The sequence below is a fragment of the Pristiophorus japonicus genome, chromosome 9, assembly GCF_044704955.1.
Source record: "Pristiophorus japonicus isolate sPriJap1 chromosome 9, sPriJap1.hap1, whole genome shotgun sequence".
Lineage (NCBI taxonomy): Eukaryota > Metazoa > Chordata > Chondrichthyes > Pristiophoridae > Pristiophorus > Pristiophorus japonicus.
Genome location: NC_091985.1, coordinates 79,247,209 through 79,266,239, shown reverse-complemented (window position 1 = coordinate 79,266,239; position 19,031 = coordinate 79,247,209). Strand labels below are relative to the sequence as shown.

At 43.6% G+C, this 19,031-nt stretch overlaps 1 protein-coding gene across 1 annotated transcript in view; it reads right to left on the bottom strand.

Moving 5' to 3' along the window:
* Window positions 1–11,591: 11,591 nt before the first annotated feature.
* The window catches only part of rd3 (retinal degeneration 3, GUCY2D regulator), a 29,602-nt gene continuing 22,162 nt past the window's right edge, over window positions 11,592–19,031 (bottom strand). Inside the window, exon 2 of the mRNA XM_070890974.1 lies at window positions 11,592–11,889. Coding sequence (XP_070747075.1) covers window positions 11,592–11,889 — 298 coding nt within the window. The remainder of the gene's footprint in view (window positions 11,890–19,031) is intronic.

Genomic DNA, 19,031 nt, shown 5'->3' with positions numbered 1-19,031 from the left:
GGGGACTGGGAGAAATTTGGAACTCAGCAGAGGAGGACAAAGGGTTTGATTAGGGCAGGGAAAATGGAATACGAGAAGAAGCTTGAAGGGAACATTAAGACGGATTGCAAAAGTTTCTATAGATATGTAAAGAGAAAAAGGTTAGTAAAGACAAACGTAGGTCCCCTGCAGTCAGAATCAGGGGAAGTCATAACGGGGAACAAAGAAATGGCGGACCAATTGAACAAGTACTTTGGTTCGGTATTCACTGAGGAGGACACAAACAACCTTCCGGATATAAAAGGGGTCGGAGGGTCTAGTAAGCAGGAGGAACTGAGGGAAATCCTTATTAGTCGGGAAATTGTGTTGGGGAAATTGATGGGATTGAAGGCCGATAAATCCCCAGGACCTGATGGACTGCATCCCAGAGTACTTAAGGAGGTGGCCTTGGAAATAGTGGATGCATTGACAGTCATTTTCCAACATTCCATTGACTCTGGATCAGTTCCTATGGAGTGGAGGGTAGCCAATGTAACCCCACTTTTTAAAAAAGGAGGGAGAGAGAAAACGGAATTATAGACCGGTCAGCCTGACATCGGTAGTGGGCAAAATGATGGAATCAATTATTAAGGATGTCATAGCAGTGCATTTGGAAAGAGGTAATATGATAGGTCCAAGTCAGCATGGATTTGTGAAAGGGAAATCATGCTTGACAAATCTTCTGGAATTTTTTGAGGATGTTTCCAGTAGAGTGGACAAGGGAGAACCAGTTGATGTGGTATATTTGGACTTTCAGAAGGCTTTCGACAAGGTCCCACACAAGAGATTAATGTGCAAAGTTAAAGCACATGGGATTGGGGGTAGTGTGCTGACATGGATTGAGAACTGGTTGTCAGACAGGAAGCAAAGAGTAGGAGTAAATGGGGACTTTTCAGAATGGCAGGCAGTGACTAGTGGGGTACCGCAAGGTTCTGTGCTGGAGCCCCAGCTGTTTACACTGTACATTAATGATTTAGACGAGGGGATTAAATGTAGTATCTCCAAATTTGCGGATGACACTAAGTTGGGTGGCAGTGTGAGCTGCGAGGAGGATGCTATGAGGCTGCAGAGCGACTTGGATAGGTTAGGTGAGTGGACAAATGCATGGCAGATGAAGTATAATGTGGATAAATGTGAGGTTATCCACTTTGGTGGTAAAAACAGAGAGACAGACTATTATCTCAATGGTGACAGATTAGGAAAAGGGGAGGTGCAACGAGACCTGGGTGTCATGGTACATCAGTCATTGAAGGTTGGCATGCAGGTACAGCAGGCGGTTAAGAAAGCCAATGCCATGTTGGCCTTCATAGCGAGGGGATTTGAGTACAGGGGCAGGGAGGTGTTGCTACAATTGTACAGGGCCTTGGTGAGGCCACACCTGGAGTATTGTGTACAGTTTTGGTCTCCTAACCTGAGGAAGGACATTCTTGCTATTGAGGGAGTGCAGCGAAGGTTCACCAGACTGATTCCCGGGATGGCGGGACTGACCTATCAAGAAAGACTGGATCAACTGGGCTTGTATTCACTGGAGTTCAGAAGAATGAGAGGGGACCTCATAGAAACGTTTAAAATTCTGACGGGGTTAGACAGGTTAGATGCAGGAAGAATGTTCCCAATGTTGGGGAAGTCCAGAACCAGGGGACACAGTCTAAGGATAAGGGGGAAGCCATTTAGGACCGAGATGAGGAGGAATTTCTTCACCCAGAGAGTGGTGAACCTGTGGAATTCTCTACCACAGAAAGTTGTTGAGGCCAATTCACTAAATATATTCAAAAAGGAGTTAGATGAAGTCCTTACTACTAGGGGAATCAAGGGGTATGGTGAGAAAGCAGGAATGGGGTACTGAAGTTGCATGTTCAGCCATGAACTCATTGAATGGCGGTGCAGGCTAGAAGGGCCAAATGGCCTACTCCTGCACCTATTTTCTATGTTTCTATGTTTCTATGGTCTCTCTGTCCTTTTCCTTTCTTTTGGCTTCAAGACAGCTCTCACTCTCTCTGTGTCCAGACAACAGCCTTCCTCTTCTCCATTCTTTGGGCTGCTGAAAAAAAAGTCAGGAGTCTGTTCATTGAAGATAGACTCCTGAGCATATACAGATCTGTTTTTGTAGCTGTCTTGACCTCTTCCCACTCACCTCTTATTCCCTTTTACTTTCCCTTGTTCTCTTCTTTGTCTTCTGTTTTATCTCTCTCAGGTTTGTTTCAGCAACATGGTTTTCCTCCATATTTCCTAAAACGTTTGCATTAGTATGTAGGGTGACTACAAGGAGTAGCAGACCATAGGAAAAGCACCTAAAGACTGGGAGCAGCTCATGGTAGTTTCTGGGGGTTATTCCTGGGATTTTTTGATCTGTGCATTGGGGCATTAGGTCGACAAAAAAACTCCAGCAGATGGGCTGCTGCACATACTTGGGGTGAGGTGGGTGACTGAAATGATTTCCCAGACTTTCTCTTCTAAGGAGGCAGGCAAAAGATTATCAAAGTCAAGTATATGGGTAAGTTTGCAATTTTTTGTGTCTTTATGTATATGTTTTGTGATATTTTTATGGGTATATGGGGTGGATGAGCAACTTTCTCAGTGACTATCTCTTGATATGTGAATTGTTCGGAATTCTTTTAGTGGAGTATGATTGGAGAGAAATGTTTTGCATTATATGATTTGTGAATAATGAAAATGGGAAAATAATCAATTAAAATGAAAGACACCAAGGCCAACACTTAACCAGTCACAAAGAAGGAAGCTGACAGCTTGACAGTCAAGACATAGTTAACAAACTTGATATACACAACAGGTGCAAGGTACTTTATTACAAAGATATATGGGGGCACAGAGATACAGTATGTTGACATCCCAACATCTTGTCCTGAATGGTAGGATGCAGGTTCATATCTACAGTTCCTTGGCTGCATTGTTCGGCACTGAGTTGAGGTCAGAATTCTACCAAAGGGAAGGGGAAACATTTTGAGGGACAGCTACATTGGGCTACTCTCCTACATCTAGTTGCCCATTTGTAGAATGGCTTTAACAGTCATGAGAGATGATTGCATGGCTAAACTATTGGTGTATGACACAGGTAAATGCCATAATAAGATGAGAAAATCTTTAACAAACATTGAAAAAAAAACTTATTTAGCTGAGTTTAAATCCCGTCTTATCCCCATTTGTGGTATCAACTGCCCCATCAGACCAGGAGAGAAAGATGGGTCATGTCATGAACTTATCCATTAATATAAAGGCCATTCTGACTCGGCAAGAATAGTCCCACTATTTTTTCATCTCCTGAAGTGGAGTGCAATGCTTACTTCAAATCTCCCCTCTACTGACTTGGCTTAGAAACATAGAAATTTACAGCGCAGAAGGAAGCCATTTCGGCCCATCGTGTCTGCGCTGGCCGACAAAGAGCCGCACGGCCCTTCGCCAGCAGCCCTAAAGGTTACATACAAACCCATGAACAATAATGGAAAGGCAAAGAGCATCCAGCCCAACCAGTCCACCCCACACCACTGCAACACCCCTTATACTAAAAACATCTACACTCCACCTCAACTGAAGCCATGTGACCTCCTGGGAGAGGCAAAAACCAGATTAAAAACCCAGGCCAATTTAGGGAGAAAAAGTCTGGGAAAATTCCTCTCAGACCCATCCAGGCGATCGAAACTAGTCCTGGCTGTATTTCAGTCCCTGCAGTACTTACCATTATATCTGCGCCAACCAACAAAAGGTCATCTAGTTTAATCCCAATTACCAGCTCTAGGTCCATAACCCTGCAGGTTACGGCACTTCAAGTGCCCATCCAACCATCTATTAAAAGTGGTGAGGGTTTCTGCATCCACCACTCTTCCAGGCAGCGAGTTCCAGATCCCCACAACCCTCTGTGTAAAGAAACCCCCCTCAAATCCCCTCTAAACCTTCCACCAATCACCTTAAAACTATGCCCCTTCGTAATAGCCCCCTCCACCAATGGAAATCGACCCTTACTATCCACTATATCCAGGTCCCTCAATATTTTGTACACCTCAATGAGGTCTCCTCTTAACCTCCTCTGTTTCAATGAGAACAAATCCAGCCTATCCAATCTGTCCTCATAACTAAGATTCTCCATTCCAGGCAGCACCCTAGTAAATCTCCTCTTCACCCTCTCTAGTGCAATCACCCTCTCTAGTGCAATCGTGACCAGAACTGCACACAGTACTCCAGATGTGGCCTAACCAAAGTATTATACAGTTTAAGCATAACCTCCCTGTTCTTATATTCTATGCCTTGGCCAATAAAGGCAAGTATTCCATATGCCTTCTTAACCACCTTATCCACCTGGCCTGCTACTTTCTGTGGACAAGCACTCCAAGGTCCCTTTGTTCATCTACACTATTAAGTGGCCTACCGCATAATGTCTATACCCTTTCCTCCCAAAGTGCATCACCTCACACTTCTCTGAACTAAATTCCATTTGCCACTGCTCTGCCCATCTGACCAGTAGATTGATATCCTTCTGCAGCCTATGACTTTCCTCCTCATTATCAACCACACAGCCAATTTTAGTGTCGTCTGCAAATTTCTTAATCATGCTTCCTATATTCAAATCTAAATCGTTGATATATACCACAAAAAGCAAGGGACCCAGTACTGAGCCCTGCGGAACCCCCCTGGAAACATCCTTCCAGTCACAAAAGCATCCTTCAATCATTACGCTTTGCTTCCTACCTCCAAGCCAGTTTTGAATCCAACTTGCCACTTTGCCCTGGATCCCATGGGCTTTAACCTTCATGACCAGTCTACCATGCGGGACCTTATCAAAAGCCTTGCTAAAGTCCATATATACTACATCGTATGCACTACCCTCATCAACCCTCTTGGTTACCTCCTCAAAAAATTCAATCAGGTTAGTCAAACACGATCTTCCCTTATCCATGCTGACTGTCCCTAATTAAGCCTTGCCCATCCAAATGCAGATTTATCCTGTCAGGATTTTTTCCAATAATTTTCCCAGCACTGACGTTAGGCCTGTAATTACTCGGCCTATCCCTTTTTCCCTTCTTAAACAAGGGTACTACATTAGCAGTCCTCCAATCCTCCGGCACCATGCCCATATCCAAAGAGACTGGAAAATGATGGTCAAGGCCTCTGCTATTTCCTCTTTTACTTCGCTCAACAACCTGGGATGCATTTCATCCGGTCTGGGGACTTATCTAGTTTCAAAGCTGCTAAACCCCTTAATACTTCCTCTCTCACTATATTTATTTCATCCAGAATATCACACTCTTCCTCTGCAGCAGTATCTGCATTACCTATTTCCTTTGTGAAAACAGATGCAAAGTATTCGTTAAGAACCCTACCAACATCTTCTGCCTCCTCACAAAGATTACCCTCATGGTCTCTAATAGGCCCTACCCTTTCCTTAGTTACCCTCTTACTCTGAATATATTTATAGAACATCTTAGGGTTTTCCTTAATTTTACTGACTAAGAATTTCTCGTGCTCTCTCTTAGCATTCCTAATATCCTTTTTAATTTTACCTCTATTCCTTCTATATTCCTCTAAAGATTCTATAGTATTTAGCCGTTGGTATATGACATAAGCGTCCCTTTTTTTTCTTAATCCTCACCCCTAAGTCCTTAGACATCCAGGGGGCTAGAGAATTATTTTTTCCAGCTTTTTTCTTTAAGGGCACAAGTTTGGCCTGAACATTTCGGATCTCCTCCTTGAATGCCTCCCACTGTTCCGACACCAATTTACCCACAAGTAGCTGTTTAAAGTCCACTATGGCCAAGGAGTATCCGTAATAAGGTGGATGAATTAACTGTGCAAATAGATGTTAACAGATATGATGTGATTGGGATTACAGAGACGTGGCTCCAGGATGACCAAGGCTGGGAACTCAACATCCAAGGGTATTCAACATTCAGGAAGGATAGAATAAAAGGAAAAGGAGGTGGGGTAGCATTGCTGGTTAAAGAGGAGATTAATGCAATAGTTAGGAAGGACATTAGCTTGGATGATGTGGAATCTATATGGGTAGAGCTGCAGAACACCAAAGGACAAAAAACATTAGTGGGAGTTGTGTACAGACCTCCAAACAGTAGTAGTGATGTTGGGGAGGGCATCAAACAGGAAATTAGGCGTGCATGCAATAAAGGTGCAGCAGTTATCATGGGTGACTTTAATATGCATATAGATTGGGCTAGCCAAACTGGAAGCAATACGGTGTAGGAGGATTTCCTGGAGTGCATAAGGGATGGTTTTCTAGACCAATATGTCGAGGAACCAACTAGAGAGCTGGCCATCTTAGACTGGGTGTTGTGTAATGAGAGAGGATTAATTAGCAATCTCGTTGTACGAGACCTCTTGGGGAAGAGTGACCATAATATGGTGGAATTCTACATTAGGATGGAGAATGAAACAGTTAATTCAGAGACGATGGTCCAGAACTTAAAGAAGGGTAACTTTGAAGGTATGAGGCGTGAATTGGCTAGGATAGATAGGCGAATGATACTTAAGGGGTTGACAGTGGATGGGCAATGGCAGACATTTAGAGACCGCATGGATGAACTACAACAATTGTACATCCCTGTCTGGCGTAAAAATAAAAATGGGAAGGTGGCTCAACCGTGGCTATCAAGGGAAATCAGGGATAGTATTAAAGCCAAGGAAGTGGCATACAAATTGGCCAGAAATAGCAGCGAACCCGGGGACTGGGAGAAATTTAGAACTCAGCAGAGGAGGACAAAGGGTTTGATTAGGGCAGGGAAAATAGAGTACGAGAGGAAGCTTGCAGGGAACATTAAGCTGGACTGCAAAAGCTTCGATAGATATGTAAAGAGAAAAAGGTTAGTAAAGACAAACGTAGCTCCCCTGCAATCAGAATCCGGGGAAGTCATAACGGGGAACAAAGAAATGGCAGACCAATTGAACAAGTACTTTGGTTTGGTATTCACTAAGGAGGACACAAACAACCTTCCGGATATAAAAGCGGTCAGAGGGTCGAGTAAGAAGGAGGAACTGAGGGAAATCCTTATTAGTCGGGAAATTGTGTTGGGGAAATTGATGGGATTGAAGGCCGATAAATCCCCAGGGCCTGATGGACTGCATCCCAGAGTACTTAAGGAGGTGGCCTTGGAAATAGCGGATGCATTGACAGTCATTTTCCAACATTCCATTGACTCTGGATCAGTTCCTATGGAGTGGAGGGTAGCCAATGTTACCCCACTTTTTAAAAAAGGAGGGACAGAAAACAGGGAATTATAGACCGGTCAGCCTGACATCGGTAGTGGGTAAAATGATGGAATCAATTATTAAGGATGTCATAGCAGCGCATTTGGAAAGAGGTGACATGATAGGTCCAAGTCAGCATGGATTTGTGAAAGGGAAATCATGCTTGACAAATCTTCTGGAATATTTTGAGGATGTTTCCAGTAGTGTGGACAAGGGAGAACCAGTTGATGTGGTATATTTGGACTTTCAGAAGGCTTTCGACAAGGTCCCACACAAGAGATTAATGTGCAAAGTTAAAGCACATGGGATTGGGGGTAGTGTGCTGATGTGGATTGAGAACTGGTTGTCAGACAGGAAGCAAAGAGTAGGAGTAAATGGGTACTTTTCAGAATGGCAGGCAGTGACTAGTGTGGTACCGCAAGGTTCTGTGCTGGGGCCCCAGCTGTTTACATTGTACATTAATGATTAGATGAGGGGATTAAATGTAGTATCTCCAAATTTGCGGATGACACTAAGTTTGGTGGCAGTGTGAGCTGCGAGGAGGATGCTATGAGGCTGCAGAGCGACTTGGATAGGTTAGGTGAGTGGGCAAATGCACGGCAGATGAAGTATAATGTGGATAAATGTGAGGTTATCCACTTTGGTGGTAAATACAGAGAGACAGACTATTATCTCAATGGTGACAGATTAGGAAAAGGGGAGGTGCAACGAGACCTGGGTGCCATGGTACATCAGTCATTGAAGGTTGGCATGCAGGTACAGCAGGCGGTTAAGAAAGAAAATGGCATGTTGGCCTTCATAGCAAGGGGATTTGAGTACAGGGGCAGGGAGGTGTTACTACAGTTGTACAGGGCCTTGGTGAGGCCACACCTTGAGTATTGTGTACAGTTTTGATCTCCTAACTTGCGGAAGGACATTCTTGCTATTGAGGGAGTGCAGCGAAGGTTCACCAGACTGATTCCCGGGATGGCGGGACTGACATATCAAGAAAGACTGGATCAACTGGGCTTGTATTCACTGGGGTTCAGAAGAATGAGAGGGGATCTCATAGAAACGTTTAAAATTCTGATGGGTTTAGACAGGTTAGATGCAGGAAGAATGTTCACAATGTTGGGGAAGTCCAGAACCAGGGGTCACAGTCTAAGGATAAGGGGTAAGCCATTTAGGACAGAGATGAGGAGAAACTTCTTCACTCAGAGAGTGGTGAACCTGTGAAATTCTCTGCCACAGAAAGTTATTGAGGCCAATTCACTAAATATATTCAAAAAGGAGTTAGATGTTGTCCTTACTACTAGGGGGATCAAGGGAAACGGCGAGAAAGCAGGAATGGGGTACTGAAGTTGCATGTTCAACCATGAACTCATTGAATGGCGCTGCAGGCTCGAAGGGCCGAATGGCCTACTCCTGCACCTATTTTCTATGTTTCTAAATCACTCCTTAACTTAGCAAAATTAGCTTTTTCCCAATTCGGCACTTTTATTCCAGGTCTATTATCGTCCCTATCCATAACCAACTTGAATCTAATTGAATTATGGCCACTGGCACCCAAATGCTCCCCTACTAATACCCCTTCAACTTGCCCAGTTTCATTCCCCAAAACTAAATCCAAGACCGCCCCCTCTCTTGTTGGGCTTGCTACAGACTGACTAAAAAAGTTCTCTTGAATCCAATTCAAGAATTCCGCACCCTCTATACCCTTCATACTAAATTTGTCCCAATAAATATTTGGATAGTTAAAATCCCCTACTATTACTACCCAGTAGTTTTTAGACTTCACAGCAATTTGCCTACATATTTGCTCCTCTATCTCCCTCCCACTGTTTGGGGGTCTATAATGCATTCCCAGCATGTGATCGCCCATTTTTATTTTTCAATTCGACCCATATGGCCTCAGTTAATGATCCCTCTAACATATCATCCCTCCTCAGCGCTGTAATAGTTTTTTAAATTAGTACAGCAACCCCCCTCTCTATCTTGTCTAAAAATCCTGTAGCCAGGAATATTAATCTGCCAAACCTGTCCCCCTTTCAGCCATGTTTCTGTAATTGCTATAATGTCATATTCCCAAGTGTCTACCTGTGCTCTTAGCTCATCCGCCTTATTCGCTATACTCCTTGCATTAAAGTATATACCATTCAGCACAGGAAGACCTCCTTGCTTACTACATACGAAGCCCTGTTTCCTCTGTCATACAGATTAGCTTTCTAGATTCTTGCTATCCAATTCTTGCTTTACTTCCTTCTCTTTTGAATTCGTTCTCAGGTTCCCATCCCCCTGCCAAGCTAGTATAAACTCTCCCCAACAGCACTAGCAAAACTCCCCGCGAGGATATTGGTCCCGGCGCTGTTGAGGTGCAACCCGTCCGATTTGTACAAGTCCCATCTCCCCCAGAAGCAGTCCAAATGCCTCAAGAATTTAAAGCCCTCCCCTCCTACATCAATTTTCCAGCCACATGTTCATCCTCTCTATTCTTCTATTCTTGTACTCATTAGCACGTGGCACCTGAAGTAACCCGGAGATTACCACCTTTGAGGTCCTACTCTTTAATTTTCTTCCTAGTTCCCTAAATTCTTCCTGTAGGACCTCATCCCTCATTTTACCTATGTCGTTGGTCCCAATATGGACCACGACCTCTAGTTTCCACCCCCCCCCCCTTTCCAGGAGGCCCAGCATCCGCTCTGTGACAACCTTGACCCTGGCACCAGGGAGGCACAAAGCCATTAGAACTACCAAACTCAGTAAAAGTAAAGTTGAAATGCCAAAAAAACTGGGAAGTATGTTTTTAATTTAAAAAAAAATCAAACTACAGAAATTTAGGCTTTTTTAACATTAGGTCTTAGGAAATTGAGGGAATGGTTAAGAATTTTGTTGTGTTTTTAGTAACTTTACACGTATATTGCATACAGTACACTTAAATATCATACTCACTTTCTCTAACAATTTTCCCCATCACACTTTGTTGATAACACTCCTGCTGTTATAAAACAACATATCCTCCAACTCACTGGGCAATGTCACAACTGATCTGGTTATAGTTCTATATTATATAGTGAGCTCACAAAACAAAGTGATTGGCAACTTGTATCATGTGTATCCCTGCACCTACAATCCCTCAGATTATTTTCTTGCTGTATCTGACCCTTTGTGATCTGTTGTCCCACTTTCCCATCAACGCCATTCAACCCCATTCAACAACTGGCCACAAGATACATGAGTGTGGTCCAGGGTGGTTTTCCTGCATCATTTTTCTCCTTCCCTTTTGCGGGGGAGGGAGGGGGCAGAGTCTGGCAAGTACTTGGTGCCTGACCCCCTACAGTGCAGCCCAGATTGGGAGGAATTGAAGACATGAACCCACATCCATTCATATTGAATAACAGCATGCCGCACCATTGTGCCAGTAATTTTATAACATCTTCCTGATAAAATCTCTTGTGTATGTCCAATCTGTCATCCACACCATGACTATGCAGTCTGCCATCTGTTGAGCCAGTATACATTTTCTATTCCTAACTCCTCACCTATACCAAAATATATTTATACTGTTTGAAGGGTTTCTGGTGATTACATATCAAGAAAATGTTTGGCAAGTGAAGAGATCATTTAGATTATTTTTTATAAGTTCTACTCACTAAGTAGTGAACAACACTAATAGACATGCTAATGTGAGCAGAGATACTGGCTTTACTGCTTCTCTTTCAATTCCCAATGATTATTTGGAGGGAGAGTGGAGGTATCTTCTGCACAGGTCACCTCATTGCTGAGTATTATTGCAGCATAATATCTGACTGCAGTGAAAATAAAACTAATTCCTAATCCTGGAAATCACTTCATGGCATGCATTGTATGATGAATTACAAAACACATTTGAAAAGTATCTATAATAATGAACATCACATTGCATTATTGACTGTGCAGTATAGAGATTCATCTGTGAAAAAGACTGTTTCAAGAACACTTAAAGCGCTAATAGATTTTTTATAATCCTCAAAACAAATCTCCCATAATATACCAATCCCATATTCTAAAATCATAATTATCCACAGTTGGGTTCAATGAGAGTGCATTTGGTATTCAATGGTAAAGAAAATTGTTCGCACTGTAAAACGAGCTGACAATTTGCTATCGTCCGTTTCGCGGATTGGCTGTAAACCAATTTCACCCACACTGTCAAGGATAGGCCACTCATATTTGCATTCTGTGAGTTCACGTGAAAATGTTGATGGCATTCTTGGGCAGACCATGCGCATTCACAACAGTCACATTCCTGAAAATTAAAGATTAATCTAAAATTCAATGATTAAATATGATATTGAATCACCTCTATACAATAATTTCTATTGGAAAAGTATGAATTGTGCATTTCATCAGATTTCTTTAGCAGTTTTGAACTCTGGCAGGCTCCATATTCGTTTGGTTGACACAAAGCCTTGCTCCACATCCTCTGAGACTGTCTTGATATTATTGCTGAAGGGATAGATCTTTACTCGTGATTTAAATATCATCATGGACAGACTCATTGTCCGTTTCTTATTCCATTGCCTGGTCAGCTTCTTTGTGTCTTGATCTTCCTTCATTCTCTCTATAGCATCCTGAAGAACAGACCGGAATAACTGCGACACTTCCTGCACCTCTGGCTTGTATTCAACAACCACCTGTCGAAACCTGCATACCAAATGGAAGTTTAATTAAAATGTATAAATTTGTTATTTAATTTAGGGCAACCAAAGTTATCCTACATTTCCGAAGGCACCATGCTGAGCAGGTGCAGATTGGAGACACAGCACTCTGATGTTTGCCTGCAGTTCCCCCACTGGGAGTGCTGAATTTACCTTTATTTAAAAAATAACAGCAACAACTTGTATTTTTTTTATAGAGCCTTTAACGCAGTAAAACATCTCAAGGCGCTTCACAAGAGTATTATGGGACAAACAATTTGACACCGAGCTACATAAGATTATATTAGGACAAATTACCAAAAGCTTGGTCAAAGAGGTGGGTTATAAGGAGGAGGGAGGAGGGAGGAGGGAGGTATGGAGGTAGGGAGGTTTAGGGAGGGAAGTCCAGAGCTTACGGCCTAAGCAGCTGAAGGCACGGCCACAAATGATTTGAGAATTCCTGATTATAATCGCTCAGAGGGCAGAATTAGAGGAGCGCAGCCCCGGGGGGCGTCAAGGCTATTGAGGGATTTGAAAACAAGGATGAGATTTTTGAAATCGAGGCGTTGCTGAAATGGTAGCCAATGTAGGTCAGCGAGCACAGGGGTGATGGGTGAACGAGACTTGGTGCGAGTTAGCACATGGGCAGCCAAGTTTTGGATCACCTCTAGTTTACATAGGGTAGAATGTGGGAGGCCAGCATTGGAATAGTCAAGTCTAGAGGTAACAAAGGCATGGATGAGGGCTTCAGCAGTAGATGAGCTGATGCAAGGGCAGAGAAGAGTGAGGTGGAAATATGCGGTCTTAGTTATGCTGCGGATATAAGAACATAAGAAATAGGAGCAGGAGTAGGCCATACGGCCCCTCGAGCCTGCTCCACCATTTAATAAGATCATGGCTGATCTGATCATGGACTCAGCTCCACTTCCCTGCCCGCTCCCCATAACCCCTTATCTGCTTATCGTTTAAGAAACTGTCTTTATTTCTGTCTTAAACTTATTCAATGTCCCAGCTTCCACAGCTATCTGAGGCAGCGAATTCCATAGATTAACAACTCACTGAGAGAAGAAATTTCTCCTCATCTCTGTTTTAAATGGGCAGCCCCTTATTCGAAGATCATGCCCTCTAGTTCTAGTCTCCCCCATCAATGGAAACATCCTCTCTGCATCCACCTTGTCAAGCCCCTTCATAATCTTATATGTTTTGATAAGATCACCTCTCATTCTTCTGAATTACAATGAGTAGAGGCTCAACCTACTCAACTTTTTCTCATAAGTCAGCCCCCTCATCCCAAAATCAACCTAGTGAACCTTCTCTGAACTGCCTCCAAAGCAAGTATATCCTTTCGTAAATATGGAAACCAAAACAGCACGCAGTATTCCAGGTGTGGCCTCACCAAGACCTTATATAGCTGTAGCAAGACTTCCCCGTTTTTATACTCCATCCGCTTTGCAATAAAGGCCAATATACCATTGGCCTTCCTGATCACTTGCTGTACCTGCATACACAAGTACCCTCAGGTCCCGCTGTACTGTGGCACTTTGCAATCTTTCTCCATTTAAATAATAACTTGCTCTTTGATTTTTCTGCCAAAGTGCATGACCTCACACTTTCCAACATTATACTGCATTTGCCAAATTTTTGTCCACTCACTTAGCCTGTCTATGTCCTTTTGCAGATTTTTTGCGTCCTCCTCATACATTGCTTTTCCTCCCATCTTTGTATCTTCAACTACGTTACACTCAATCCCTTCTTCCAAGTCGTTTATATAGATTGTAAATAAGTGCAATCCCAGCACTGATCCCTGTGGCAGCCCACTAGTTACTGGTTGCCAAGAATGAACCATTTATCCCGACTCCCTGTTTTCTGTTCGTTAGCCAATCCTCTATCCATGCTAATATATTACCCCCAACCCCATGAACTTTTATCTTGTGCAGTAACCTTTTATGTGGCACCTTGCCAAATGCCTTCTGGAAGTCCAAATACACCACATCCACTGGTTCCCCTTTATCCACCCTGTTTGTTACATCTTCAAAGAACTCCAGCAAATTTGTCAAACATAACTTCCCCTTCATAAAGCCATGCTGACTCTGCCTGACCGAATTTTGCTTTTCCAAATGTCCTGCTACTGCATCTTTAATAATGGATTCCAACATTTTCCCAACCACAGATGTTAGGCTAACTGGTCAATAGTTTCCTGCTTTTTGTCTGCCTCCTTTTTTAAATGTGGTCGAAAACTCATTTCAAGGTCAAATATGACACCAAGGTTGCGAACAGTCTAGTTCAGCCCCGGACAGAAGTTGGGGAGAGGGATGAAGTCAGTGGCTACGGAACGGAGTTTGTGGCGAAGACGGAAAAAAATGGCTTCGGTCTTCCCAATATTCAACTGGATGTCGAACAAGCAGTCTGACAATTTAGAGACCGAGGAGATGTTGTTGAGAGAAGTGGTAGTGAAGCAGAGCTGGGTGTCATCAGTGTACATGTGAAAACTGAAACTGTTTTCGGATGATGTCGCCAAGGGGCAACATGTAGATGAGAAATAGGTTGGGGTCCAGGATACATCTTTGGGGGGCACCAGAGGTAACGATGCGGGGATGGGAAGAGAAGCTGTTGCAGGTGATTCTCTGGATAAAATTAGATAGATAAGAATGGAACCAGGTGAGTGCAGTGCCACCCAGCTGGACGGTGGAGAGGTGTTGAAGAAGGATAGAGTGGTCAACCGTGTCAAAGGCTGCAGACAAGTCAAGAGGGATGAGGAGGGCTAGTTTGCCTTGTCACAGTCACAAAGGATGTCATTTGTGACTTTGATGATAGCCGTTTCAGTATTGTGGCAGGCGTGGAAACCGGATTGGAGGGAGTCAAACATGGAATTATGGGAAAGATGGGGACTGATTTGGGAGGCAACAACACGTTCAAAGACTTTGGAGAGGAAAGAGTAAACATGTTAAACCAAGGCCACACTACTTAATGGATTATAATCAGCTTTGGCCCCCTGCGTTAGAAAGGAGAAAATCAGCCTGGTTCTCACTCCCGATCATTATTAAGTGACCCGTCTGAAAGTGAACTTGTATGGATAATGGGTGGGGATGAGAGAGCGCTCGGCTGTGATGCCCTCTCCTCTGGAGGTGATGCTCCTTGCAGCCAAATAGCCTCCCAGCATTCACCATCTAGATTCACAGAAAAATAACAGTAATTTGAACAAGGTACCAGAGGGTGACCAGCACCTGTGGAGCCAGAGCACAATACAGAACTAAGAACCTTCATGAGGAGAGAGGAGTACATGATTGAGAAAAAGAAAAGGAAAATGAACTGAATTGCTTGTGAGGTAACTACAGCTAGTGGTATTTCAAATTAAATATCAAAAGAGAGTCAAAAGCAATTTTGTGTTCTGTCCCCTTACCTGGGTGGGCATTGGAATTGGAGGAAGAAGTGCAGCTGTTAGTGAGTTGGATAAAAGTATGTGGTCAAATCAACGACCACTGACATTTAAAGCAAACAAATGCTAAGTATTGCACATAAGATGGAAAAGGAAAAATATGCAACAAATGAATGTTGTTGAAACATCTCAAGAAAAAGTGGAAACAAAACTAGGAGTCTTCGTAGACTTGACACTGAACATGCCCAACCAATGCAAAGCACAATCAACAAAGCCAGTAGAGTGTTGAACCTCAAAAGTAGTAATCTCGGGATTGCTACCAGTGCCACATGCTAGTCAGAGTAGGAATCACAGGATAGCGCAGATGAATACGTGGCTTGAGCAGTGGTGCAGCAGGGAGGGATTCAAATTCCTGGGGCATTGGAACCGGTTCTGGGGGTGGTGGGACCAGTACAAACCGGACGGTCTGCACCTGGACAGATCTGGAACCAATGTCCTAGGGGGAGTGTTTGCTCGTGCTGTTGGGGAGGAGTTAAACTAATATGGCAGGGGGATGGGAACCAATGCAGGGAGACAGAGGGGAACAAAAAGGAGACAAAAGCAAAAGACAGAAAGGAGATGAGGAAAAGTGGAGGGCAAAGAAACCCAAGAAAAAGAACAAAAAGGGCCACTGTATAGCAAAATTCTAAAAGGACAAAGGGTGTTAAAAAAAACAAGCCTGAAGGTTTTGTGTCTTAATGCAAGGAGTATCCGTAATAAGGTGGATGAATTAACTGTGCAAATAGATGTTAACAAATATGATGTGATTGGGATTACGGAGATGTGGCTCCAGGATGATCAGGGCTGGGAACTCAACATCCAGGGGTATTCAACATTCAGGAAGGATAGAATAAAAGGAAAAGGAGGTGGGGTAGCATTGCTGGTTAAAGAGGAGATTAATGCAATAGTTAGGAAGCTCATTAGCTTTGATGATGTGGAATCTATATGGGTAGAGCTGCAGAACACCAAAGGGCAAAAAACGTTAGTGGGAGTTGTGTACAGACCTCCAAACAGTAGTAGTGATGTTGGGGAGGGCATCAAACAGGAAATTAGGGGTGCATGCAATAAAGGTGCAGCAGTTATAATGGGTGACTTTAATATGCACATAGATTGGGCTAGCCAAACTGGAAGCAATATGGTGGAGGAGGATTTTCTGGAATGCATAAGGGATGGTTTTCTAGACCAATATGTCGAGGAACCAACTAGGGGGGAGGCCATCTTAGACTGGGTGTTGTGTAATGAGAGAGGATTAATTAGCAATCTCGTTGTGCGAGGCCCCTTGGGGAAGAGTGACCATAATATGGTGGAATTCTGCATTAGGATGGAGAATGAAACAGTTAATTCAGAGACCATGGTCCAGAACTTAAAGAAGGCTAACTTTGAAGGTATGAGGTGTGAATTGGCTAGGATAGATTGGCGAATGATACTGAAGGGGTTGACTGTGGATGGGCAACGGCAGACATTTAGAGACCGCATGGATGAACTACAACAATTGTACATTCCTGTCTGCGTAAAAATAAAAAAGGGAAGGTGGCTCAACCGTGGCTATCAAGGGAAATCAGGGATAGTATTAAAGCCAAGGAAGTGGCATACAAATTGGCCAGAAATAGCAGCGAACCCGGGGACTGGGAGAAATTTAGAACTCGGCAGAGGAGGACAAAGGGTTTGATTAGGGCAGGGAAAATGGAGGACGAGAAGAAGCTTGCAGGGAACATTAAGACGGATTGCAAAAGTTTCTATAGATATGTAAAGAGAAAAAGGTTAGTAAAGACAAACGTAGGTCCCCTGCAGTCAGAATCAGGGGAAGTCATAACGGGGAACAAAGAAATGGCGGACCAATTGAACAAGTACTTTGGTTCGGTATTCACTCAGGAGGACACAAACAACCTTCCGGATATAAAAGGGGTCAGAGGGTCTAGTAAGGAGGAGGAACTGAGGGAAATCCTTATTAGCCAGGAAATTGTGTTGGGGAAATTGATGGGATTGAAGGCCGATAAATCCTCAGGGCCTGATGGACTGCATCCCAGAGTACTTAAGGAGGTGGCCTTGGAAATAGCAGATGCATTGACAGTCATTTTCCAACATTCCATTGACTCTGGATCAGTTCCTATCGAGTGGAGGGTAGCCAATGTAACCCCACTTTTTAAAAAAGGAGGGAGAGAGAAAATAGGGAATTATAGACCGGTCAGCCTGACCTCAGTAGTGGGCAAAATGATGGAATCAATTATTAAGGATGTCATAGCAGTGCATTTGGAAAGAGGTAACATGATAGGTCCAAGTCAGCATGGATTTGTGAAAGGGAAATCATGCTTGACAAATCTTCTGGAATTTTTTGAGGATGTTTCCAGTAGAGTGGATAAGGGAGAACCAGTTGATGTGGTGTATTTGGACTTTCAGAAGGCTTTTGACAAGGTCCCACACAAGAGATTAATGTGCAAAGTTAAAGCACATGGGATTGGGGGTAGTGTGCTGATGTGGATTGTGAACTGGTTGTCAGACAGGAAGCAAAGAGTAGGAGTAAATGGGTACTTTTCAGAATGGCAGGAAGTGACTAGTGGGGTACCGCAAGGTTCTGTGCTGGGGCCACAGCTGTTTACATTGTACATTAATGATTTAGACGAGGGGATTAAATGTAGTATCACCAAATTTGCAGATGACACTAAGTTGGGTGGCAGTGTGAGCTGCGAGGAGGATGCTATGAGGCTGCAGAGTGACTTGGATAGGTTAGGTGAGTGGGCAAATGCATGGCAGATGAAGTATAATGTAGATAAATGTGAGGTTATCCACTTTGGTGGTAAAAACAGAGAGACAGACTATTATCTCAATGGTGACAGATTAGGAAAAGGGGAGGTGCAACGAGACCTGGGTGTCATGGTACATCAATCATTGAAGGTTGGCATGCAGGTACAGCAGGCAGTTAAGAAAGCAAATGGCATGTTGGCCTTCATAGCGAGGGGATTTGAGTACAGGGGCAGGGAGGTGTTACTACAGTTGTACAGGGCCTTGGTGAGGCTACACCTGGAGTATTGTGCACAGTTTTGGTCTCCTAACTTGAGGAAGAACATTCTTGCTATTGAGGGAGTGCAGCGAAGGTTCACCAGACTGATTCCCAGGATGGCGGGACTGACCTATCAAGAAAGACTGGATCAACTGGGCTTGTATTCACTGGAGTTCAGAAGAATGAGAGGGGACCTCATAGAAACGTTTAAAATTCTGATGGGTTTAGACAGGTTAGATGCAGGAAGAATGTTCCCAATGTTGGGGAAGTCCAGAACCAGGGGTCACAGTCTAAGGATAAGGGGGAAGCCATTTAGGACCCCAAGATGAGGAGAAACTTCTTCACCCAGAGAGTGGTGAACCTGTGGAATTCTCTACCACAGAAAGTTGTTGAGGCCAATTCACTAAATATATTCAAAAGGGAGTTAGTTGAAGTCCTTACTACTCGGGGGATCAAGGGGTATGGCGAGAAAGCAGGAACGGGTACTGAAGTTGCATGTTCAGCCATGAACTCATTGAATGGCGGTGCAGGCTAGAAAGGCCGAATAGCCTACTCCTGCACCTATTTTCTATGTTTCTATGTTTCTATAGCCAAAACAGTTACATATAGTCAGCAAAGTCATGAGCAAACTGTACAATGTTCTGTTCAGACCACACCTTGTGTATTGCATCCAGCTCTAGTCACCAAGGCACAAAGGAGACAGTCAAATGTCTCGGAAGAGAGAAACAGCAACATG